The 27,410-nt window shown below is 36.8% G+C and overlaps 1 protein-coding gene across 1 annotated transcript in view; it reads left to right on the forward strand.

Moving 5' to 3' along the window:
* Positions 1–27,410, forward strand: part of Smp_137080 (putative multidrug resistance protein 1, 2, 3 (p glycoprotein 1, 2, 3)) — a 70,064-nt gene that overhangs the window by 38,718 nt on the left and 3,936 nt on the right. The window contains exons 12-18 of the mRNA XM_018796663.1: positions 2,491–2,622; positions 17,329–17,436; positions 18,178–18,255; positions 19,738–19,965; positions 21,330–21,484; positions 22,971–23,111; positions 25,853–26,087. Of these exons, the coding sequence (XP_018651783.1) occupies positions 2,491–2,622; positions 17,329–17,436; positions 18,178–18,255; positions 19,738–19,965; positions 21,330–21,484; positions 22,971–23,111; positions 25,853–26,087 (1,077 nt within the window). The remainder of the gene's footprint in view (positions 1–2,490; positions 2,623–17,328; positions 17,437–18,177; positions 18,256–19,737; positions 19,966–21,329; positions 21,485–22,970; positions 23,112–25,852; positions 26,088–27,410) is intronic.

The following is a 27,410-nucleotide window of genomic DNA, read 5'->3' on the forward strand; positions in this document are numbered from 1 at the left end:
TTTTGGTTTGGCCGCCCCTAACTTTCTTCCGTCTCTAACACTAGTCAGCATTGCGCGTCGTGGTAATCGGTGTTCAGGCATACGTAACACGTGGTCCAACCATCTCAGTTGATGAAGATCCATGACCTCGTCAACTGATTTACCATCATTCCCTAATAACCTGCATCTAACGTCAGTATTACTTACCCGGTGATCCCAGCAGATGCGAGCAATATTTCTAAGGCATCTGTGGTCAAATACTAGTAACTTACGAGTATCTTCTACTCTTAATGGCCATGTTTCGCAGCCGTAAAGTAGAACAGAACGAACCGCTGCGCAGTATACTCGTCCCTTAATTGATAGACGGATATCTCGTCTTCGCCATAGGTGACGTAAGTTGGCAAAATCCAAACGAGCTTTTTGAATCCGTGCAGAGATTTCGTCAGACACCAACCCATTAGGGCTGATCAGACTTCCAAGATAAGTGAAGTTGTCGACGCGTTCGACTACTTCACTCCCTATCCTTAGTTCAGGTGTTGACGCAGGCCAGTCCTGGAGTAACAATTTACATTTGGATGGGGAGAAACGCATCCCAAACATCCTGGCATTATTACTGAGTTCCAACAGAAGACTCTGCATTTTGTCAGTGTCTTCACCAAACAGGACTATGTCATCTGCGTATTCTAAGTCGATAAGTGAACCTCCTGGTAGAAGGTCAATTCCTGAAAATTCAGTCGACGAGTGTTATTTCCAGCAACAGGTCTATAATGAAGTTAAACAAAAACGGGGATAGTGGACAGCCTTGACGGACACCACCTGAGGTTGTAAAATCACATGACAGTTCGCTATAAGCTCTTACTCGACTAATAGTGTTCGAGTAAAGAGCCTTCACAAGGTTTATGTACTTCTCAGGTACACCTTTCAATGACAGACACTACCACAGAACCTCTCGGTCTACAGAGTCAAATGCTGCTTTTAAGTCAAGAAAAACTATCATTGTCGGACGCCGATAAGCATGTCTGTGCTCTAAAACTTGACGAATGGTGAATGTGTGGTCGATACAGCCACGACCAGGTCTGAAGCCAGCCTGATTTTCTCGTGTTTGCAGTTCACGAGTCTTAGTTAGGCGCCCGATAATTATTGAGGCTAGTATTTTAGATGCTATGTTAGTCAGACTAATCCCTCTATGGTTATCACAGGATGATTTTGGCCCCTTCTTATATATTGCGGCAATCAGAGATTGTGACCAGTCAGATGGGATTACGTCCGTTTCCCAGATTTTAGCCAGAATATTAGTCAACCTAATCGCTAAAATCGGACCATCATATTTAAAGACCTCTGGAGCCAATCCATCTGGACCAGCTGCTCTTCCTCGTTTCAGATTACTTATAGCCTTTTGAACTTCAGCTAGGGTCGGGGGGCCTACTTCAATGTTCCATTCAGGTTTTCTGGGATTAACGGGTAGTTGTGCAGTAGCTGAAGGCCAGCTAAACTGCTCCTTAAAGTGTTCCGCCCATCGTGGTAGAAGTAGTAAGAGTATAAACAGTAAACGGGAAGATTAGGGTTTGAAGATGTTATTGAAGGAGTATAATCCAATGAAATAAATTTGAAAGAGAAAAGACATAGAGACATGAAGAATTCAGAAGATTAGAATTTGGCAGAACACAAAGAGTGGATGAACCTTCGCCATTGCAAACGATTTTGAGCCATGTCATTCAAGTTCTCTAACCATCTATTGCTATCATCTCGCGAATCCCAACCAGGTAGTCTACACCTACCCGACCGTTGCTGCTACCTTGACGTGGTGGTCGGGCTTGCCTATCGTGATGAAGCAATCGAGCTATGCTGGCTGGAACAATCGTTCCTCGAGGTCCTACCATGCCAGACAGGTCGGTTGAAGAGCGGTAAGACTAAAAGCAGCAAACTCAAGGTCTTAAGGCGAAGTCATACTGCTGACTGTACAGAGGTGTGACGGCAGTAAGGTGTTTCTTTCAGACAACGAGCACAACAGCGATACTGTCTTCCCACAAGGAGGAGTGGGGTTAGAAAAGGTCGACCCTAAAAATGCACACCTCACCTTGTCCCACGGATATCCGTCTCCGGCGGTAAGGTTCCAACAAGTACGGAGATAACACAAAAATTGCCCTCAAAATGTCGTGTGTGACCGACCTCAAGCAGTTGTCCCTTGGGCACTGCGGTCACGCTCCCAGGTCGCTAAGACCAACACTAATCCGACTTCCTTTTCAGGTCCCTCAAGAAATACCCTTCAACGGTGTGGGCAGCCGGGAAGTGATATTAGCCCTCATACCCGTATTCAGTTAGGCACTCCACTAGTAATTCATTCATTTCATACAAAGAACCAATCATGTCTATTTTTCATGTTATTTTATCAAAGAATATACCATGTCTATTATGTAAACATACATTGCACACAGATTTATTTGTTTCCTACTTTTAAAGTTTTCTGTTACTCCTCTGTATTGATTCTTTTAAAATAATATACATTTTTAGATTTCATCTATGCTTCGTTTGTTGAAATTATCCAAACCTGAATGGAAAAGTATAACATTAGGATGTATAGCTGCATTTATAACCGGTGGATTACAACCTATATTCGCTATATTGTATTCAGAAATTTATGCTGTAAGTGGTATCATAGTAACATGTAACGTGTTTGGTAATATCTTTTATTATAGCGTATAATGTACACATAACTCTAAATAAGCCTGCAATTGTTTTTATCATTGTGTTCTATTAGAATCGATTGTCTGCCTTTGGTGATTTCTTTGTGTGATACAATATAATGTATATATTAAAGTTTGAATGACCTTGTTTGACTAAGGTCTTGTAAAATATTCTTAGATCTGTAAATTAATATTCATTCATGGCGAATTATAAATAAGCTGGCCGAGTCTAGGAATGTCATGTAATCATGCCCACGTGCCATCTGACAGGATCAATTGACGGGCGAGAGACTATAAATAGTGCATACTACTGGAGGTAGCTGATTATGCATTTAGTGAAGGTCTCAGCTAACATTTTCTTGTCTGGGTCAAAATGAAAAAAACATATATACTAACTTTTTGTGTGTCTATTGATTTACTTAGCCAATTTATAGCTTTCTGGTCATTTATCGATCTTTCCACTTATATAGCTGGTTGAGCAGGCGTATAGAAAGCATATCTACCTCTATTTGAATCGTAAGATTGTTGAAAGTAGTAATTATCTCTACTAAACTTATTTTACTAATACAATTTAGTGATGTCTATATCACCTTTTAAACAAGTTCCTTACGTATTCTTTGTTTATTGTTTCGATTATTTGATATTACCGAAATCGAAAACTTTTATTCTTCGCTTAAATATTAACTTATTTTGTCTCTAGCTATGGTATGTGGTAATTGGAACTAACTCCGGTCTTATTGTACTTTGTACAATTGTTGGTCGATTATATAATTCATTGTTCCTTCTTCAAGTAGTGTGAACTATTAAGTGTTAGCAGAAAATATTCTTTAACTCACTAATCGTTCCAAATTGAAATTTTGCCAGCAATTGACGAGTTCCAAGTCTATTTAATGGTCTGAATAAAACATCACTTTATCTACATCAATTGACATCTAAAACAGTGGTAGTCAAACTCTCCAGTAGATCTTTCACCCTAAGAATAAATAATGTGTGCCAAACATTTTGAAATTTCTTACCACAATTCACCAGAAAACCATAATTAATAATCCGTTCGTTTAACACTTTACATTCCATGTTTGCATGTCGAATCATTCTTTTTTCCTCCAAGAAATATCTACAAAGTTCACTGATATGATGAGTATTGCGACAAATAACATTAACATAACTTCGCCTTACTACAAATAAATTTTTCGTGAATCTAATCACCTCATACTGTCTATTCATGATGGGGTTTCGTCCTCTGAGCTGGATGGTTTAATCGTGAAGCTTTAATCACACTTCTAGACAGTATCGTCAGCATAAAATTCAATTAGAAGTGTGTTATCCAACTTTCTCCACATATGACTGACAACCTATTCTGTCGATCTTGACTCTGATTAGTTGTTACTACCCTGCAATTGTTTTCATATTTGTCATTCCCTTTGATCTTAGAATTGTCCATAAATTTTCTAATTGTTTCAAGATTTCAATATTTACTATGTCGAACATTTATCCATAATGCATTGTGGCGTCTAACAACCAGTTGGTGTTCATGAAGACAAAAATAAAGTGGACGGCTACACATATTAAGTACCCGTGAATATCCTCTATCTCTAATGGCCACGTTTCACACACATAAAGGAGAATGAAGCAAACTCGTCTTTAAGTGAAAATATACTCATAAAAATTAGACCATTGATGTGATAGATATGTTAACGCCGCTGACACTTTTCATATTTATTCAGTACAATAGTGAACAAGAGTGGGTATATTCCGTCCTGTCCCAATTTACCAGTGTGTCTAGGCCGTTTGTAGTCGACTGGATAGAAAGAGATATCTTAAAATAAAATAACTTGATTTCATTTTCAAAGTTTACATTTTCTATTCACAGTTTGATTAGTTTTATCGTCCGACGATAGCGTATGAATTGTTCTTTTAAATTTGTCAAATATATTTCACACCCACAAAATACAATGGTTCAAACTGCTGCGCAGTAAACGCGTCTTTTCGTCTTGGCTATAAATGACATGTTGGCAAAAGTCTATTGATCTTTCTGAATATGTCCCAAGATTTTGTCTGAAATCAGGTCATCAATACTTATGAAGCTCTCCAGGATAAGTGAGGTAATCGACACTCCCAACTACTTCACTCCGTATCATTAATTTAGTCGTTGACTCAGGTCGACCCTGAAACAAATACTCGGCACTTTAACCGGGTTGGTGGATACAGAGGATTCACCTTGGGGAGTTGGAAAACCCTGATTCAAAACCATTAGTGCACATAAGCTCCATGATCCTGAGGGAACAAATGGAGTATGAACTTATTGTTGGTCACCGTCTGTCATGAGACTGCATCTTCTTACGTTGCCCCGCTACCTTGTGGATTAGACCTTCAGGTTAAAGGCTCGTGATATGGCCCCCTAAAAAACCACCTGTTTCGGTTTGGGCACCCGGGCAGTATCACAGCCCTCACACAAATCGATGATATCTACTACTAGTCTCATTGTTATTTTGTGGCGCATATATATGACCCCAAAGCAATATATTGCATTTGGAGCGAGCGAATCACATATCAAACATACTTGCAGTAGACCGGAGGTGTGCTACAATGTTCTTTTAAATGGTTGATTTATAGTGACCAACTTGCTCTTATCCATACCTTTCTTGATGTAATAAGTCTAATTACTTAGATCGTGTTTTTAAATATTAATACTTGAATTTTGTAATTTGTCATAGGAATGAAGAGTATCAAAATAATTAGTATCTTCAAAACTTATTAATTAGCCTTTATAATTTAATCTAAATAAAATGTACTTGACAAATAATTAAATGCTCTCTCTGAAATCACGAAGTCATGGTTTTGTATAGTCTTGCCTACGTCACAAACTCCACTATTGTTCTCTTCACGTGACCGATAAATTATTCAGCTCTACCGCTTATAAATTATGTGCATTATTGAAACTGACAAGTTGAAATGTGAAGAACATGACCAACTTACTGAAAGCAGTTTGACACAATGATAAAACTTACTGAATAATCACCTTAATTACGCTCGCATACACATTTCCTGATATCAGAATTACGTACATAACGTTTCCACTATATACAGGCTCTACTTTGAAAACAGCGATCACTAATCATAGAAAGAAGCTAAACAATCAGTTCTGAAAGACCTTATGTCACAACCGTAGATCAAAACTGTTCGTATCGATGCATTGTACACCAAAAAGAATTACGCCAACGATGGTTCAAGTAGATATAAGCCACTAACTTGTTAAAGGGTTAGAACACATTAAAACCCATAGAATAAAGTCTAAACTGTGTGTTACACATTCACATATAGACTGCAATCGCATCTTTCAATAACCAATTTATTTAATTTGATTTTCAATCGAATCTTTTCCGTAGTATTTTTTTTTCATCGCAACTTTCATTGACTTCAATTAGTATACCTTCTTTCTACATGATCATGTAGATATACTTTTGTTTCAAGCTTCTTAGATCAATCTATTTTATTTACTTGCATGGTCCCCTCTAATCGGAAACTTGGAAAAAAATAATATTTCTGTGAAAATATTTGATAAAATCCTCATTACTCTGCTTTCTTTCTTGAGAGATAATGTGTACTTGCGTTCATTTTCCTTGGAATACAGAAATTTACTAAAATGTCGAATTATATTGTGTTTTATCGATTTCATTCTTCATTGGTTATTGATGTATTTTTATGTGAATATACCAATAACAGTTTCGTTTTGATACATTACATGTCAGTCAGTCAGCGACAACGTAGGACCAGGCACATATATGCATCGGTCCAAGTTGCCATACCTCGTTAGCACAACAAGATGAACACCGGATTCATAGAAGTAATTAAGTGGTGGTAGTATATAAAGAAAGGTTGTATATAAGAATATAGTATAGGAAGGAAGAACGTTATGAAGCAATTTTAATCTCAAGGTTTAAGGGAAGATAAAGAGTGTATACACCTACGCTATTGTGATCGGTTCTGAGCCATGTCACCTAGAGATTCCAACCATTGGTTACGATAGTCACGCGGACCCCAACCAGGTAGTCTGCATCTACCAACATGGCTCAGACTAGAAGTTAGTGACTTCAAACACTGATGCCATGTTTTGGTTTGGCCGCCCCTAACTTTCTTCCGTCTCTAACACTAGTCAGCATTGCGCGTCGTGGTAATCGGTGTTCAGGCATACGTAACACGTGGTCCAACCATCTCAGTTGATGAAGATCCATGACCTCGTCAACTGATTTACCATCATTCCCTAATAACCTGCATCTAACGTCAGTATTACTTACCCGGTTATCCCAGCAGATGCGAGCAATATTTCTAAGGCATCTGTGGTCAAATACTAGTAACTTACGAGTATCTTCTACTCTTAACCGTAAACTATAACATAACGAACTGTTGCACAGTACACTCGTCCCTTAATTGAGAGATGGATATTTCGTCTTCGCCATAGGTGACGTAAGTTGGCAAAAGCCAGTACGAGCGACAATCTTCTATCGAGCCTCTCCAACGATGACTGATGGCAATATGGTCTATTTGAGTCCATCGTTGGTTTGGTGCAAGTGGTCGCCATGTTAGACAATGTCTCTCCTCTTGCTTAAAATGAACGATTGTCTGAGCACAGTTGCAGCAGACGATCACCATTATCTGTTCGCTGAGCCAAAATACTAAAATACCCACCTAAATGTCTTTCTGTTTGGTTTAGACTACTTACCTGGGCATTAAAGTCACCTGCTGCAAGTAATATGTCTGAGCATTTAGCTTTTTGAAGAAGTTCAGAGAGTTTTGTGTAAAAGTCATCTTTCACTTCATTCGGGTTGCAGACAGTGGTAGCGTATGCAGAAACGACGAAAAAGCAACGATGTGTCCCTATCCTTCCGAGTTCTTACAGAGCCATTTAGCCGAACAGCAAGTAGGCGACGCTTAACGAGGATCCACTCTAATAGTGTTTGCTCTGCTCTCGTAATTAGTGCTATGCCTACACCTGCCAGTCTACGAGAACTAGCCATCGATTCACCAGATACACGGATGGTGTATCTCGTCACCCCTCCGTTTTGGCGAGATGAGGTCAAGTGAATGACCACACTAGTATCCTGTATGCGTGTTTCGGAGACAGCATACATCAATCGTACGAGATTCTAGGGTCTTAGCCAAGGAGGTATGTTGGCCGATTTGACATAGGGTACGTACATTGAAGGCTTCAATGTGTAGTTTGGAGCGAGGTTTTAGTAGACTTGGGACATTGATTCGCGCACTAGAATTGTTGGCCATGGTGACACTTGAGGAGGAAGTTTAGTGTTGAAAGTCGAGGTGGGAGGAGTAATAGGAATCGAAGAAGGAGATTGATTATGAATACAGTGGTTTTTAGTGCCGTTAAAGGTATGAGGGCGGTTATCACTTCCCGGATGCCTACACCGTGGAAGGGTTCTTCTAGAGTTACCTGAAAAGGAAATATGGTTCGAGTGTTGGTCTCAGTGACCTGAGAGCATGACTGCAGTGCCGAAGGGACAACTGCTTGAGGACAGTCACACACGACCTTTTTGTGAGTAGGTTTCGTGTTAGCTACGTACTTTGTGTGTTCCTTACCACCAGAGACGGAAATCCGTTGGATCAGGCAGAGTGTGCATTCTTGGGGTCGATCTTTTCTAACCCCACCCTTCCTTGTGGGAAGACAGCATCGCTGTCATGTTGATTGCCTGAAGGAAATATCTTACTGCCGTCACACCTCTGTACGGTCAGCAGTACTACTTTGACCTCGAACTTTGGGTTTGCTGCTTTTAGTCTTACCGTTCTTCAGTAGACCTGTCTGTCATGATGGGACCTCGAGGAACGGTTGTTTCAGCCAGTATAGCCCGATTGGTTCATCACAATAGGAAAGCCCGACCACTACGTCAAGGTAGTAGCAACGGTCGGAACACATTACATGACATTCTATTTAGTTAGATTATTCCGATTTTTACTCTGGAACATCTTTATTTTCTTACAACTGCATCCCGACCGTTGCTGCTACCTTGACGTGGTGGTCGGGCTTGCCTATCGTGATGAAGCAATCGAGCTATGCTGGCTGGAACAATCGTTCCTCGAGGTCCTACCATGCCAGACAGGTCGGTTGAAGAGCGGTAAGACTAAAAGCAGCAATCCCAAGGTCCGAAGGCGAAGTCGTACTGCCGACTGTACAGAGGTGTGACGGCAGTAAGGTGTTTCCTTCAGACAACCAGCATGACAGCGATGCTGCCTTCCCACAAGGAGGAGTGGGGTTAGAAAAGGTCGACCCAAAAAATGCACACCTCGCCTAATCCCACGGATTTCCGTCTCCGGCGGTAAAGTCCTTTGAAGAACGGAGCTAACACGTCAAAAATCCCCCACAAAAAGGCCGTGCGTGACCGACCTCAAGCAGTTGTCCCTTGGGCACTGCGGTCACGCTCCCAGGTCGCTAAGACCAACACTAATCCGACTTCCTTTTCAGGTCCCTCAAGAAATACCCTTCAACGGTGTGGGCAGCCGGGAAGTGATATTAGCCCTCATACCCGTAACAGCACACGAGACCAAGTTGGTCACTTTCAAATCCTTCCTATTCCTAATAACTCTCTTATCTCCACGACTAACCCTTCCCACGTCCTTTTATCACCTCGCACCGCTAGGGCAAACGATCCAAGTACACGGAATTCTATTCCTGGTCTCCTGAAACCACGCTCTAAACTACATATAGGAACTTTTAATGTCCGAACATTGTGCCAAATAGGACAACAGGCTTCCTTAGCTAGGACTCTAGAATCTTACACCATCGATGTATGCTGCGTCTCCGAAACGCGCATACAAGATCCGAGTAGTGTCATTCATTTGACCTCACCTAATCAAAATAAAGAACCATCTCGATACACGCTTCGTGTATCTGGAAGCCCTGATGCTGCTTCCCGAGGCCTCGCTGGAGTAGGTATAGCATTAAGTCCTAGGGCAGAACTAGCTCTTTTAGACTGGATCCCAATAAACAGTCGTCTATGCGCTGTCCGACTAAACGGATCAGTAAGGACTCGGAAAGATAGAGAAACTCGTCGTTGCCTCTTCGTTGTCTCTGCCTACTCTCCCACTGACTGCAGCTCAGACTATATAAAAGATGAGTTTTACAGGAAACTTTCTTACCTTCTCCGAAAAGCTAGGCGTTCTGATGTAGTAATAGTGGCTGGTGACTTTAATGCTCAAGTAAGTAAACTAAGTGAAAGGGAAAGACACCTGGGTGGATCTTATGGTGTCGTGGCTAAAAGGACAGATAATGGCGACCGTCTGTTGCAGCTGTGCTCAGATAACCGCCTATTTCTTGCAAATACTAACTTTAAGCATTAGGAAAAACATCTTTTGACATGGCGACCCCCGAATTCGTCCCAACGTTGGACCCAATTAGATCACATCGCTATCAGCAACCGATGGAGGGGCTCGATAGAAGACTGTTGCTCATTCTGGAGCACATGTTTAGACTCAGATCATGCTCTAGTGCGAGCTCGTATCTGTCTGCGTCTTACTGGACGTAGGAAAGACACTGCAGGGAAGCCTCCAAGGGTTCTACTTAATGATAAACAAGCTAAGAATATATTTCAGGAACAACTGGAAAAACAGTTAGACAGACATGTAAGTTGTGCCCACCCCGAAGCAGCGTGGAATGGCATCCGTAAAGCTGTGGAAACAGCAGTGATATCCGCTAGTAAGGTAAGCCATAAAATCGGGGAGAAACAATGGATCTCGGCAGCATCTACCACACTGATAGATGCTCGAAAACTCATCCCACCTGGCTCTGAACATAACGAAGAGCGGAGTCAGCTTAAGCGAAGGCTAATAAGAAGCCTACGCAATGATCGTGAACAGTGGTGGGTAGCGAAAGCAAGAGAGATGGAAAAGGCAGCGGCAATAGGTAACAGCAGACAACTATTCAAACTTATTAAAGAAACCGGTATTAGGAACCCAACTATTAGCGAAACTATCTCAGACAAAGATGGGCATATCATTCATTCTCAATCCAGGAGATTGGATCGATGGGCAGAACACTTTAGGGATCAGTTCAACTGGCCTTCAGCCACACTTCAGTTACCCATGATCCCCAGTCGTCCTGAATGGCAAATTGAGGTAAGTCCTCCAACTCTCTACGAGGTTGATAAAGCTATAGGAAATCTAAAGCGAGGGAGAGCCGCAGGCCCTGACAGGTTTACCCCTGAGATTTTTAAGGATGGTGGTCCAATACTAGCAACGAGATTGACTGAGGTCTTAGGTAGAATCTGGGAACTGGACGTAATTCCATCTGACTGGTCCCAATCACTGATTGTGCCAGTCTATAAGAAAGGACAAAAGTCCTCCTGTGACAATCACAGAGGAATCAGTTTGACTAATATAGTGTCTAAAATATTAGCTTCAATAATACTTAGGCGCCTAACCAAAGCTCATGAAGAGCAGACTAGAGAAAACCAGGCTGGTTTTCGACATGGACGTGGTTACATAGACCAGAAATTCACTCTACGTCAGGTCCTAGAACATAGACATACATTCAGACGTCCCACAATAGAAGTATTTCTTGAACTTAAGGCGGCATTTGACTCCGTTGGTCGTGAGGTTCTATGGCAGTGTTTGTCAGTGAAAGGAGTACCAAAGAAGTACATTAACCTCATAAAGGCTCTCTACTCGAACACAACTGGTCGAGTTAGAGCCTATGGCGAACTGTCATCAGAATTGGTTACCTCAAGTGGTGTTCGTCAGGGCTGTCCACTCTCCCCATTCTTGTTTAACTTTGTCGTTGACATACTTTTAGAGATATCACTTTCATCATCTCAATTTCCTGGAGTCGAACTTTTACCAGGAGATTCACTTGTTGACTTAGAATACGCCGACGACATAGTTTTATTCGGTGAAGACGCTGACAAAATGCAGAGTCTTCTGACCACTATAAGCAACAATGCAGGCATGTTCGGGATGTGATTCTCTCCCTCGAAGTGCAAAATGTTACTTCAGGATTGGGTTGCATCGACACCTGAACTAATGATAGGGAGTGAAGTAGTTGAGCGTGTTGACAGCTTCACTTATCTTGGGAGTCTCATCAGTCCTTGTGGTCTGGTGTGTGACGAAATCTCAGCACGGATACAGAAGGCTTGTCTAGCTTTCGCCAACTTGCGTCATTTATGGCGTAGGCGAGATATCCGTCTAGCAACAAAAGGACGGGTTTACTGTGCAGCAGTCCGTTCCGTCCTACTATATGGCAGTGAAACATGGTCGATAAGAGTAGAGGATATTCGTAGGTTACTAGTATTCGATCATAGGTGTCTTCGACGCATTGCTCGTATATCCTGGGACCACCGGGTAAGTAATGCAGATGTTAGGAAACGGGTACTAGTTAAGGATGGCAAATCGACTGATGAAGTAGTGAAACTTCATCAGTTGAGATGGCTGGGACATGTGTTACGTATGCCCAACCACCGACTGCCCAGATGTGCAATGTTTCATGGTGTAGGAGTAGGTTGGAAGAAAGCTAGGGGCGACCAGACCAAAACATAGCATAAATCCATGAAGTCGCAGACAAGTGGACTGGGCCGTGTTGGTAGGTGTAGACTACCTGGTTGGGATTCGCGAGATGATAGCAACCGATAGTTAGAGACCTTGAATGACATGGCTCAAAATCGTTTGCAATGGCGAAAGTGCATCCACTCTTTGTGTTCTGCCAAATTCCAATCTTCTGAATTCCTCATGTCCGTATCCTTTTTCTCTTTCAAATTTATTTCACTGGATTATACTCCTTCAATAACATCTTCAAACCCTAATCTTCCCGTTTACTGTTTATACTCTTACTACTTCTACCAATATGGGATTTGAATCGACAGCTTCATCTCTGTGCTAATGTGGTATGGCAACTCGAACTGATGTACGTACGTACGAAGTTCTACGTTGTAACTGACTGACTGACAACTGCATCCTTAATTTTTAGTTAAACAATACTTATCCTGTTCAATTCTGTTTTCTTAAAATATATTGTTTTTTTGGTATTTATTAAATAATCTTCTCGTTACCGTGTGACATGATCCTAAGTATTCATAAACTGTATGCTTAGTTAAAAAGTGTAATTTTTCTATTCATTATTATCGATTATCTTGTTTTTTTATGCTAATTAATCACATTTGTAACATCTCCATTAAATCTAATTGCTCAACATCATTATACACCTTTGTAAATTTAAAACTATTCGAAGCCATAGTGGGAAACTGCAAACTTAGAGCTTTTTACTTCCAATCATGCGTCATCAAGGTATATATCTTCAGCCTCATAGTCCCTTGACAGTCTTGATTGGTAAAGTTTTAGTGATTACTGAAAATTGAACAACATAATACTGATCAACATGATGAATCCAATACCACAAAAACGTAGTTCTGAATGCCATCATTCATTGTTTATTTACCTGACTGTAGAGCGAAATTGCGAAAGATTTTCAGTTCTCCTAATATCAAACACATTCTGTACTAATGTGTTCCAGAAAGTACAAAACTTGGCTTACTGGTCCAGTCCAACTTTTTGCATCAAATATGATACATTTTCTATTTATCCCACACATTTCACTAAATAATGGCGTCAGTTTAAATAAAGAATTTTATAACACGATAAAGTAACTTAACTATATCATGCCGTCATTCGTAATTTTAGTTCTGAAGAATTGTAGTTGTTCATTACTAAAGCACCACCTATTGTTCTTCTTAGGACATTTCAGTAATTCATCTGACTAAATTCATTTTCATCTTGTGTGACTATTGATCGGATTACCAAAGCTTGTAGTGGATTGATATAAAAGCACTAAAGGTATACTCCACCTTTGCTGAAGTTCTTAGTTTGTAACATCAGTAATACTCATGTTTTTCAGAGACAAATACTTGGATATTTCTGTAATCATATAAAATACAAGTATTTTCTGTTTCCAATGACTTAATATCGTAATACGATATTGAACTAGACTATACGATCACATGATGCACGCTCACTAAGTATTTAGCACACAATTAAGAATTGGATTATGTGTATAAAATGATTTATTTATACAAAATATGAGCAGTCCACACTGTTAAACCCAGGATCGAATCCTTGAAGTCAATATTGGAAAAGAATTTACAATATTAAATAGTATCTTAAATGTTTAGCGAAATCAGCTATCTATCGTAGCTCACTAGCTACTCACTGTTCATTTATACATCAGTTTTAAATACCACTGAATGAACTGAACAATTTCGACTAGTAAAACCAACCTCTTCAGAAATGACCAAATTTTTACTGCTATTGATTACTAATAAGAATTTAAAGTATTTTCAGGACTTTCTATTCATTTTTAAAATCATCTAGCCTTATCTTCACTAGATTTCGGTCACCTAATCACACTTCTCGATCGATCTATACTCTAAATTAACACAGTCACCTGAATATATACTTCCACAACTTTTTATTTGAAGAAATTTGTTCTTTTCTAAAAACTGACATCCATCAGGAAGTTAATTTAGAAAATAAATATTGTCTAACATGCAGAAAATTTTGGAAGTGTTGGTTGGAACATATATAGTATATACCCAACCACTGTCTACCTAGACGCATGGTGTTTTTCGGTGTAGGAGCATGTTAGAAAAAGTTATGGGGGGGCAAATCAAAACGGGATTAGTTCATGAAATCACTAAGTGTCGGTAGATGCAGACTACCGGGATGAGGTTCGCTCGATTATCGTGACCAGTGGTTGGAGACGTGGGTTTACATGATTCAGAGTCGCTAGCAATGGAGCATTCGCACTTTATCTTAATATATTTATCCTTCTCATTCAGAAAATTCATTCTTTCGTCTCGAATAATATTGTCTATCCATAATCTGTTCCACTACCACAGACGATGTTCCTACTTTTCTAATCTGGTATTTGTCTTCATAATTTCACCTCTCTGTACCGATGTAGTGTGGCAACTGAAGCACATATGTTCCAGGTTGCTTACGACCGACTGATTGGTATTGAAACCCAAGAGGAAATAAATATTTTTTGGTTTGTTACATCGCTTTATGTTACGGTTATACGTATGAGATTATGAATTGGCTTTACCAAGTCATCCATCATTGTGAACATCATAGTCCATAATTAGCTACATATTTTACAACAGATATACATAACAAAGAAAAGAAACAACTCCAAACAGTTGAAATACTCAGTTGTTTATGCATCTACACTGGTGCTTATGTTGTAATTCATTTGATTATTTTAACCACTTCGTACTTCATCAAAATAGAAACGTTTATTTGTTGAATTCTATGTAACTTGTGGCAACCACTCATATGACATATCTATGCCAGCTTATTCTTGCCTGAATAAATACAAAACCAGACAGTTATCTAACTAGTAGATGTGTCGTTTTTACCGTCCTAATAATATTGATGTAAACTTTGAAAATTCAACAATTTCCACAAACCAGTAAAATTCATGTGGACACTAGTAAAAACTTTCGGAAGGCTATTCTCAGATTTTCTAATGAGAAACGGCGACCAGCGGAGTTTAGTCACGTCGTGTGTTATCCATCACAGGCAGTTGAAGATGGTCGCGCAATATCGCGAACTGACTGCAGTTAGACACGTATACCACTGGATGCCCTCTCTGTTGTCTAAAGGTTAAACGTTCATCTGTTGGGTTGTGAATGTGCTCCACTGAGTAGTCCCATACTAAGAAAAACAGATGTTGAGTACTTCTTATTTTTCAGTGGTTGTTTTATTAATATCAGTCTTTAAACTCTGAAAGTTCTGTACTTATTTCTCATAATTAATTATGAATTTTAATAAATATACGTTTCCTAAATGTGTTTGTCTGCTTATCTAATTACTGTACTAAACTTATGAACATATAAATTCTTTCAGTGACATATGCATTGATTTGACTAGTGACCCAAATCCACATTCCATCAGTTCACTCACGTTCATTGTTTTTATGCTTATCTGGATCGATGTAATGTAACAGGTCCAACACATTTTGTATTATACTTTTAATATCACACTATTTGAACTTGTTATACAACGAGATGAATTCAATTAAAATATACCAAACTAGACATAATTAAATAATAATTGGAGTCAGATACGTCTAAAAGCTCTTCCCAGTGTGCTTAAGCAAAGTTGTAGTTAAAACTGTTAACAGCTTCATTTTAGCTCATCTAATTCAAACGAGCCATGCAGCCAATATGGAGCAATCTTCACAACAATATATCGTGCTAACAGCAGTCTGCCTAAGTCTGTCAGATTGAGAATACTGTAGACAGCTGAAGCAATTGCTATTCGGATCAAAAAGCCATAGCTTTGCATCCAAAAGAAATATGTTTAGCCGCTCCTTTTACCCTGACCAACTTCGGGCTTAATTAATTAATGATCAAGTTTATGATATGATGACATACTCTGATTAATGTTTATTTTTATATATTAAACTTATCAGTATCCACACATCATATCATTGTTATTAATTTTACTATTATTACACCTACTAACCTTTTTGAGAAATTTATTTAGCGTCCACTCCTATCTATTATATCTGACCTAATTCATATTATCCTACATATTACGTAACTTCTGATTTGTAATTACAGCATTTTCATAGTTGAAATCATGAGTCAATTGAAGCTAAACCACCATCAAAAACCTGGAAGCACTGGACGGCCGTTTCGTCCTATTATGGGACTGCTCAGCAGTGCGCGTCCACGATCCCGCACTCGCGAGATTCGAACCCAGGACCTACCAGTCTCGCACCGGAGCACTTGACCGATAGACCACTGAGCCGACATCCAGCGGTGTTAATGTCTAACTTCAACCAATCCACGATGTTTGAGCAACCGTTCACCAATTGTCCTCAGTGAGTTGATATCTCTACAACAGACGTGATTGAACTCCACTGGTCACTGTTTCCCACTAGAACTCAAGGAAACATCCCTTGAAATCAGTCACTAATTACAGTATTCCCTCTCTCAGCCCATGTTGACCATATTTATCCTGGTCATTTATATCACAATTTCATTTCACTTATAAACTGATTCAAGTTAATACTTCATATTAGTCATCCCAATATTAACGATTTGATTTGATTTTATATGACAAGCAATCCTTGATTCACATGTTATAATTTTAAATTATGTACTCTGTCTTAAATCTGACCAATTTCATGGATTAATAATTTGGATACGATAATCGTAGAACCTGATGAGGAATTGTTGAAAAGAATATTCTTCGTTCATATATGTGCCTTAATATGGCGGGAATTTTTCATCGATCAACAAAAATAGCTCTTTTTATTTTATTTTTATTTCAGTTAGAAGAGGAATCATCGTTGTTTTGTTGTTTACCTCAATAATGGATTAAGTTTACGCTTAATTATTTCTTTAATTCAATAAATTACTTGAATGAAATCTATATTGCTTTTAAGCCTCTGACTAACTAGAAAAAAAGCATTAAGTTATCAGTGATGCTTTAAGATTATATAACTCAATCTCGGTAAACAGATGTCTACATTATCAATAGCTGTATGATTTACGATATGTTACTCTTCATTAATTATATGCATGTTTTCCTGTGTATTTAAATGGTTATTAAATCTATGTTTGTCTTAACCTTGGTATTACTGTTTATCTTTCTCAAAATACAGATTTTCAGTTTAGTTCAAAAACCTGATGAAATGCAAATAAGAGCTAACTTAGTCACAGGTATAATAGCTCTTTTGGGTTTGATTCGATTAGCCAGTTCTACTTGTCAGGTAAGTTAAATATTTGTATTGAGTATCTTCTTTCAACATTACAATGTTTTTAAGTAAAGAAAATTCATTTACAAATCACAGGTCTATGTACTTATGTTTCAGTCAATCATACACAACGTAGAACCCGACACATTTGCATCGATCGATTCAGGTTGAAATACCAAATTAGCACAGTGAGATGAAGTTACCAAAACAAGTTTCAGATTAGTAGAAAAGATCAGGTATAAAAATGGAGATTTCGGGACTCATATTCTGAATAAAAACAAAGAATGAATTGATTCGCACTATTCTGAGCATGTCCTCTAGTCTCTAACCTGGTGGTATGCACCTATTATCAAAGTCAATATACACACAATTACTTATACCTGTTACCCCTTGTAGAGCGTTGCCCACTGACCAGGATTCTCCAACCAATTCCTTCCCAGTTGTTTCCAATTGCTATTCAATCTTTTAATGTTCCAGTTCAATATATTCTTCGGTTTGCTTCTTCTCTTCTTCCCTTCCAATTCCGAGTTAGGGCTTGCCTTGTGGTGCAGTTTAATGATTTCCATAATGTACATCCTGTCCTACCTCCAGCGCCTTTTCTCAATTTCCGCTTCAGTTGTCAGTATAAATATTTTGGATTTGAGTTATCTTGTTTAGTGGAACTTTTCAATGTAACATTGAATTAGTATGTTTTAATTCACGAATTATAATTTAATACTGTCTATTTACAATTTTATTTTTCTTTCTATTCTCAAGGGTTATTTTCTCGGTGTTGCTAGTCAAAAACTAACTAAACGTTTACGTCAAAATTTATTTTCATCCATGTTGAAACAGGTGAGTTAATGTTTATTTCAAATTAACTGTTTGTAAATTGATGTTGCTAACCCTGGTGAATTCATGCAAAAATTTAAATGTCTATGTCAGTTAACTGTTTAGGCAAATTTCATTTCAGTCCGAAATTTTTATTAACTTTTCCCATCCTTATTTGCAAAATCGTATAAATATCCCATTAAAAGCAACTTTGTTTGAATTCTAGATTCATAGACATGCCTCACACTGAATAGTCAATAATTAAAATAAGACTAACTGTATTTTAGAATATGATTGTAGTACTTCTAAATCGCTTTATCCATCTTTAAACATAATCTTAGTTTAACATACTATTCATTAATCAAGATTATTCATCCCTTTTTAAATATCTGATGCATGGAATCTACAAATTTGTTCAACATAGATTATTTGTATGTCTTTCAATAATGCTGATAAATGAAGTATATTAAAATGTATTTCAAAATCATAATTGACTCATATAATCATTCACTTAATATTTTTGTTTGAGTCTTCCCATTAATGTTTAGGACTGCAATTGATCAGTCTCTTATTGGCATATGTGCATACTGTGAGTATTGCCTCGATTTAGCCTTAATTCACAAGCATTATAAGCAAAGATGGATAGTGGCTAGGTGGCTGCAGGTACCTGCAGCTGACGAGTCCCAAATAGGACGAAACGCGCGGCCTGAATTCCGCTGATAGCCACTATTCATCTTTGCTTATATAATCATTGTTGTTTTATCTAGGTAGAAAAATAAATATTTTTTTAAACTTCTAACATACATACAATCGTAATTTGCCTTCATCTAGGGCGTAAAAGATATATACAATAGAACAATTCATTTGTTTCGATAATTAGTTCAAATACAATTCGTCAATTCAAAGTGAACAGTACAAGATTGAACAAATTAAATTCATCCAGATATATATATGGATGACTAAATTTCAACTTAATAATTTAAATATTATCACAATCACTATGAAACAAGGACGATCTAGGTTACGTTATGTATCTGTGTTTTGTCACATTTACATTGTTAATGAACCGTAAACTATTTGAAAACAGATGTCTGCTTACTCTTTGATTTTAAATAGTTATCCAATTATTCTGAAAAGAATTTCTAATTCTGTTACACTGGACGTAATATTATGTGATATACAATATCACGTCCATCGATTTACTGTGGTATACATATATATATTCAATTTCATTGAATCAATTTCATGGATCATACGATTTGTTTTCAAATTAAGTTTATTTTTAGGACAGTTAAACTCGACAGTTTTCAGTTGGTCACACAACAATGAAAATTAACTCCCCCCTACCCATATAGAAAATTAACAATGAACTACTAGGGTCGACATGTGCCATTCATGAATTTGACTTCCAATTATTTCGATGTTTCAAATATCAGTTATTGTTTTCTAAAAGACTCGATACTTAATTTTTACAAATATTTCTCTGTTTATATATATTGCTTTAAGGAAATGGCTTGGCATGACAAACCAGAAAATAATCCTGGCATTCTATCATTCATATTAACATCGGATGCAAATAAAGTGAATACATTTTGCGGTACTTCATTAGGTCGTCTAATCGAATCAGCCGTACTGGTAACATTTTCATTAACAATCGCCTTTGTATATAACTGGAAGTTGACTTTGGTGGTATTGTTTTTCTCCCCGGTCACTATATTATCAAGTTATCTACAGGTTTGTATTGTCATTATTATTATTTATTCGTAATAATATTTAGTTGTTACTTACTGACCGAATACGGATTTATGTACTCAACTTTGAATCACATTGTTTGTATGAAGGTTATTTATACTACCAGGGGGCTGAAGATGAAGTATTCGTAGTCTGTGTGATTCGAACCTATGATCTACTACTGTTTAATAGTTGAATTCGCCCATCATTAACCCACTGTTCTATTTTAGTTTTTTGGTCTTGTATTTGTTTCTCACGTACAGTACACTAATTTGTTGTTATTTCTTAAAATATTTGTTTACTTCTACTATTGAGGTCAATACAATCTAACCATACATATAGACAGATTTCTGTGTCCTTTCTTCGTATAAATGTGAAATCCCATTATTCATAGTGATATTATGTTTAACTTTAGGCGTGTAACAATAAATGTGGAATAGCTAGGGTGCTCGAGGTTTTATCTCACCGAATTGTTAAATTAGACCCCCAATTTTCGAGCGTAATGCTATGGCGCAATGATTTAAATATTCACCTTTCAACTGCTAAGTTACAGTTTCAAACTTTGATTTTTTTTCTCAGCACCCAATTGCTGATATTAATTTTATGTATGGTTCATTTTTTGTTGCATGAAAGTGAACTGAGTTGATAAGTTTTTGTTCTAAACCAAAACCCATTCTAGGAGCTAATATTTGTGTGTAAATCATTACGACAATCCTTATAAGTCTAATTTGTCCCATCATTTTCCCAGACTTTTGAATACAACTAACTTGAGACGTTTTTCTAGCATTAAACATAAAGTTATTTAATTTCAAAAGGGTAACATTTTCTCATTCAAACCCCTGAATTTACTCGAACGACATGACAGATATCAGTATATAGACTTGATTGATTACTGTGTAGTGACTCTTGTCATATCAAGTCCTCCCTAGTGCTAATCGAATTCTATGGATCAGGTTGCAGTGTGGCCACATTACATCTCAGCCCTATAAAAGGTCGACTGCATCCCCAATAGCTCAGTAGTAACGTCTGTGACTGTGAAGCTAGGTGACAAGGAATTGATTCCACCAGGTATCATCAGTTCCGCCAAGATTACACGTGCACTTTGATTAGCAAGTTCCAATTAGCACGAAAGCTATGTCTAGGGTTTCCAACCACCTTAGAAATCATTTCGGCAAATTTCACCAATGATAGTTGATAATTAATTCAAATTTTGTTGAACTTTAATTCTACTAAACAAGTATTATACACAAAGCAAACTAAATAAATATAGAACATTGTATTCCAACACAATTATTTCCATTTACGTGTTATCGGTAAATAAAAGTTTGTGAAATATTCTTTTTTTTCCACTTCGTTATCCACAACAGCTTCGACAAATTCATGTCAATTCTGATGTTAATAATGAAACTATGGCTGCTCGTATTATTCACGAAGCTCTTAGTTCAGCAAGAACTGTATATGCTTATGGTTTGGAGGATTATTTTTGTAAACATTATTCTACTGTATTAAATTTAGAAATGACGTAAGTTATTTGGTATAAATGATGTAGTTATCAATATATGATTGTATTAATAGTTGACTTTTAAAGTAATAATTTTTTTAAATTTACTATGAAAGTTTATCACAACCTTGTCATTTTCACCAAACTTTACCGTGATTTATTTAAAACTTGATGGATTGGCGGCTAAGTGCTTAAAGGGTTTGGTTTTCAGCCACTAATTTATATGTTCGAACCCCTGCCCCACCTACATCATTTTTGGCAATCGGGTAATATCATAAGCTTTCTCATTTAGATTATAGCTCATACCCAAGTAGCTGGTGAACGGGTTGATTTGAAAACTTTTCAAAACTCTGTTGTTATTTTTAGTTTTCAAGTTAATCAACACAGTTTGTATTCTCGAAGTTAATTGTATTACTATACTAGTTAGTCAGCCATACATAATGTAAGACCTAATATGAATGTACACCGGTCCAATTTGTCACTCCTCAGATTAGTGTAGACCAAAAGAGGAAATTAATCAAATCATAACGAGATGAAAAGAAACACTATCACTTACAATGAAGAATTAAACAGTGTGAAATATATTTTGCAAAACAACAAATTAGATCAAAGAAAAATAAAAGTATAGAAGTTACACTCAACTGAAAATTTAGAGGAAGATTAAGAATGACTGCTCTCCACTACGATGTCATTTTTGGTTCTTATCACCTAACTTCCCCAATGATAGATTAAGTGTGTTTAGTGGATTCCAACTAGTAGATGTATGATAAAATTAAGTTGATATACTAAAGATATTTTGGCTAGTCAATAATTTTACTATTGCCTTCATCTCCGTTATATGTACTGCCATCCAAACTACCTCAGTTGTCTATGTGAGATACTGAGTAGAAAAAATCTATTCGTCGGTTAACAAGTGGCTTGATCATATCAGGTTCCCGATACTTTTTGCATTGTGTTATCTGAAGAACGTAATACGATCATTGCGCTAAATGATTCGATCTTATTCAATGTATGACAGTTTGATTTATGGACGAACCAGTCAGATTTAAAATATCAGGTACTGAATTTCGGCGCGTAATTCATCCATCCATTTGGTTAAATAGTGTTCTGCCATTTTAGCTGATGTCAGTTCGTGATGAAAACCCTAAATCTAACTCCCAACCCTAACCACCAACTGTAAATCCTAATTCTAATTCCTCACACTGATTTGTAACCCTCATTTAGTCCTGGTTAGTAGGTGAACATTCTCAAGGTCACTTAGCATCTCTCAAAGGTCGTCCATAAATTATAGTCTCACCTGATTTACTGCTCAGAAGACCTGAGTTCGATATCCAATCTAATATTTAATTTTCATAGTTGAAATCATAAGTCAATATTTAATTAATAATGGGAATTGTGTTTAAATTCCATACACTGTTGTTATGTCGTTGCAGAAACAAATGAGTTATTTCTTTTAAAAAATTTTAATTTATTTCCATTTTCTCTATTTTTTCGATTTACAATTCAGTGCTGGCAATCGTACTTTTATAATTTATTCATTTGTCTATGCTTTGGCTCAGTCATTGCCAATTTGTTCATATGCTGCTACATTTTCTTATGGAGCCTATTTAATGAGTTTAGAAGAAATTAATTTAATTGCAATATTCAAGTATGGTTTTATATAAATATATTTATCATTGGTTTAGTTAATTGCTTATTTTAGAGACAATATTTACTGTTGAAGGAAAATATGAGTCGTAGACTGTTTGAACCCAGCTACATTCGGGTTATATAATAAACAAGACCCTATCGATTATATTACAAAGTTAAACTAATACTTACATCTGAGCCTCACTTCGTGAGACATAGATCATATCCATCTATTACGTAAATGAAGTGTATTCAATTAACTACGCTTTATCAACCTCGCTTACTGTTATATCTCGAAATCGGGTTCGGTACAAGCCTACAGTATTTGCCAATTTACTCAATGATTGAACTTATTCTAATATAAATAGTTCCTATGGCGGACTCGATAGAATAACAACTGGGACATAACAACACTACAATGTTAATAGTTCACACATTATAATGGATTAGAGAAGATGCAACTTTGAAGATAGTTTTATATTCCGAACAGATGTCAAAAATTGGAATGAAACTACTCATTTTATATGGTAAAACCCAATGACCTTAGGACACAATAAGATTAGGAAACTAAAAATGACAGCAACCAATCGGATAACAGCAAACGTCATTCATGAAACGTCATGAAAATTGGACTTCAATTGAAAACTTGCAAAACTGTTTATTTTAACCTATTTTCTTATACAACAGTCTATGAAGTTATTGAGTGTTGAACTCAACTTCGTTAGTAGGTACAAACTAACAGGTTGAGGTTTGTGCGATTATCCTAATGAATTTTTAGAGACGTTGTCTGATATAATGTAGAATCGGTTGCAATAGCCCAGTTGCATTTATTCTGTTTTTCCTTAGACCTTAAATTTAAAAATTGGCTTATAGTTATTTGTTTAATTCCACGACTTTATTCTTTCTCAAATCACATTGTATATTTCTAACCGTTTCTACTACTACTGATACTTACTACTTTTACTACCCTGACATTTATCTTGATAATTTCATCTCTTTGTGGTGATATGGTGTGGCAACTTAAACTAATGTCCCAGGTTTTACGTTACTTATGACTGACTGGTCCATAAGGATAACAATAATCTTTATCTGCATATTTTATTATAAAGAAGTGTCTCTTAAAAATGTATGGACCGAGTAGTTCGGTGAATAAACCACTCGACTTTTAATCACTAGTCACATGTTCGAACCCTGTTTATTTTATCCAGTCTAGACAACCGAATAGCCTTCACACTAACAGTGTGACTCAAAGCCCTCAGTAAATAAGCGTGTAATTAATAAATGAGTAACAGTAGTATTAAGAACTATAGATATATTTTATCATGATTATTATGTCATTCGATATTTTTTTAAAGTTACTCTAATCACTGTAACTTACGATAAATCGATTGTACAAATTGATTATATTTCTAGAAAAATCGAATTTACTTGTGGTAGATTGGTTTTTTGTGTATAGTAACCGATTACGCCACGACTTCAGTTTTTTATTTATTTAATCTTCTGGTTTTACATTTAAAATGGTATAATCTTGATCACACAACTTTTGTCTTTGTTCCTAGTAATCAGTCCGAAAAACAAAGTAGGAAACACACAAAACCCGAACTTTTTTTCAGCTACAGTCATCATCTCATATTCTAATTCTGTCTGAATTTGTTCAACGTGTATGAGCATTTTTGTGAGAGACAATCGATTGTCTGGTGTTCTCTCGACAAAACAATCTAGTTCTCAACTAAAGATTAAAACATGAATGAGAAATGTGAACACTATTTGAGTTTTGTGATCACTGTAATGCTATCTTAGCTTACATCGTTCGCTCACTAGTGACTAATTTCAAGAAATAATTCCTGGATTTCTAGTGAGAAGTGATTATGGGAGTTCTACCGTGTCGGGTATGGGACAGTTACCCACCGAAGATAACGGGTGCTTATTGAGCAATATCGCGAATTGATTGAGGCTTGGCATGTACATCATTGAATACCGGCTCATTGATCTAAAAGTTGAACATTTACTGCGAAACCTGAGGATAATGAATGCTCACTGATGGGTGCCCCATACTAGGACGAAAGAGTTGTCCATTAGCTCCTGGTCTTCAATGGATGTCTAACTCGAATCCTTTCGTGATCTCGATTGTGTATCCTCTCTCGGTCTTTTCTTGTTTTGTCAGTAAACAAGAGAAAAAGAATATTGAATAAAGTTTTAATATGATTCCTTAAGTTTTCATTTCGCTTCTATTTGTTACTTCTAATCGTGGAAAGATAACTTACTGATATGCTCTGGAGAGTTGGAAGAATTTTCAAAAATAAGCTAGTAGTAATATATTTTGGAGAGGGAAAGGGTGATTGGCGATACTTATGATGACGTATTAGGATTACTTTTAAACTTACAATCCTGTAATTTCATTGTCTTTGTGAGGTATTTTTCCTGTTTATTTTCCCATTACTCTCGATATTATTTTTGTATGCTTTTCTCTGGCTAATGCACTTCCACGGTATTGGTGATAATACGTACAATGACTTGAACTGCTACACATTTATGTCGGATCTCATACGTTAAGTCACTTCTAACCTCTAAATTATTTGGTGAATTCAAGACGAACGACTATTAATATGAGCATTATTAGTAAATTCTTAAAAGAATAAATAGTACATATGTTCAGTACATACTTTACAATAAATAACTCATAAAACCTCATCTACATGAAACCATATCTGTTTAAATAGTTGTGGATGTTCTCATATACATTTTTCTTTTTTACATTAGAGTTTTTGCTGCTATCAGTTTTGCTGCACAAGCACTTGGTAGAACATCACATGTGGGACCCGAAATGAAGCATGCTTCATTGGCAACTAACCGAATTTTCAAAATTCTCGATAGAGATTCTAAAATCCCTGTAGATGAAGGGTTATGCCCTGATCAGTCTATAAACAATATTCCTATTGAATTCAGACAAGTATCATATAGATATCCATCTAGACCAACATCTTGGGTTTTAAAGGTAACTGTGGTATATTTCTATAAGATAAAATTATAATTTTAACGGGTTTTACCCGGTACTGCAAATGGTTAAATAGTCTGAATATCCGCAATCTTTACTTGTACCATCATTATTCGCTAGGTTCTAGGATCTATAGACCTAGCTCCTAAACAACCTTACTCGATATTTCTGCTCATTGAAACCTTCTGATAACTGGTGTTTCTGCTATACGAATAAATTAAGCTGTTAAATTAAGTGGTAGAACTAGGTAGGTAACTGAAGTATGTTCCCTCTACTAAATATACAGCTTCCTTTTGATATGTACGCATATCGTTATTGTCTTGTAAAGTTAATACCTTTTGTTTGGTTTTTGTTTTTACTTCCATTGATACATGGATAAGAATAATACGTTACTACTTTGTCTATAAAATAGTGAACAGATTTAAGTTCAGCACTCTTGCAATTGCTAGCTATTTATAATCTCTTTGATTAATTGAGAGCTTTATGAAAACCCTGAAAATAAAACTTCTCATTAGTCTGAAGACTACTGATCGATGAAAAAAATCTCGGGATGTAACACAATACCAAGTCCATACCTACCTTTGTAGTTCATTTTGTATTAGTTTGGTATTTCTGTGACAAGTTAGATTGATTTATGGTTCCCTATGTAATTAGTAGGATTCAAATTCTTTACAATCTCTTTATAATGCGTTTAAGGAATCCTCACCTGTAATATGCAGCCGATACCGTATCTGCCCACTGGATGTTATGTAGTTACAATAAAGATATCAAACAGATATTACTACCGCTTACCCAAGTATGAGGTCTGACACATCAAAAAAGAAACAATAGGTACTCAGCATTTACTGTGAAATAATCCTCTAAAGTCAATCGATATTCATTTGTATTAGGTTGGACTAATTGGATATTCAATTCAAACGCATGTTATTTTGGTGTTTTGCTCCATTACTGCTGCTCACATACATTTTCTCGTTAACCAACTCATGTCAGTCAACTCTAATTTATTTGTTTATTATTGTCTTAATACTCTATGTTATTCTGTGGTTACGTTCCGTGCTGTTGGTCATCAGGCTAAGTACACCACTTCAGAAGCTTTATATTCTCCCGTTGACAAATTCTCTCAAGACCTTGGACGCAAATAAATAAAACGAGTCGCACTATCCATTCGGGAGACAACAATCCACAACACCTTTGTAAGATTTAAAAAAGACTACTCGTCTACTCTGGTTGATGTTTCCGGCAATAAGGCTCTTTACCGTTACAGAGCCACAACTTTATTTTCCTGTTCCTTTCTGACCTAAAACCTAACTAGTTGTGTACTAT

The sequence above is a fragment of the Schistosoma mansoni genome, chromosome 4 (genome assembly GCF_000237925.1).
Source record: "Schistosoma mansoni strain Puerto Rico chromosome 4, complete genome".
NCBI lineage: Eukaryota > Metazoa > Platyhelminthes > Trematoda > Strigeidida > Schistosomatidae > Schistosoma > Schistosoma mansoni.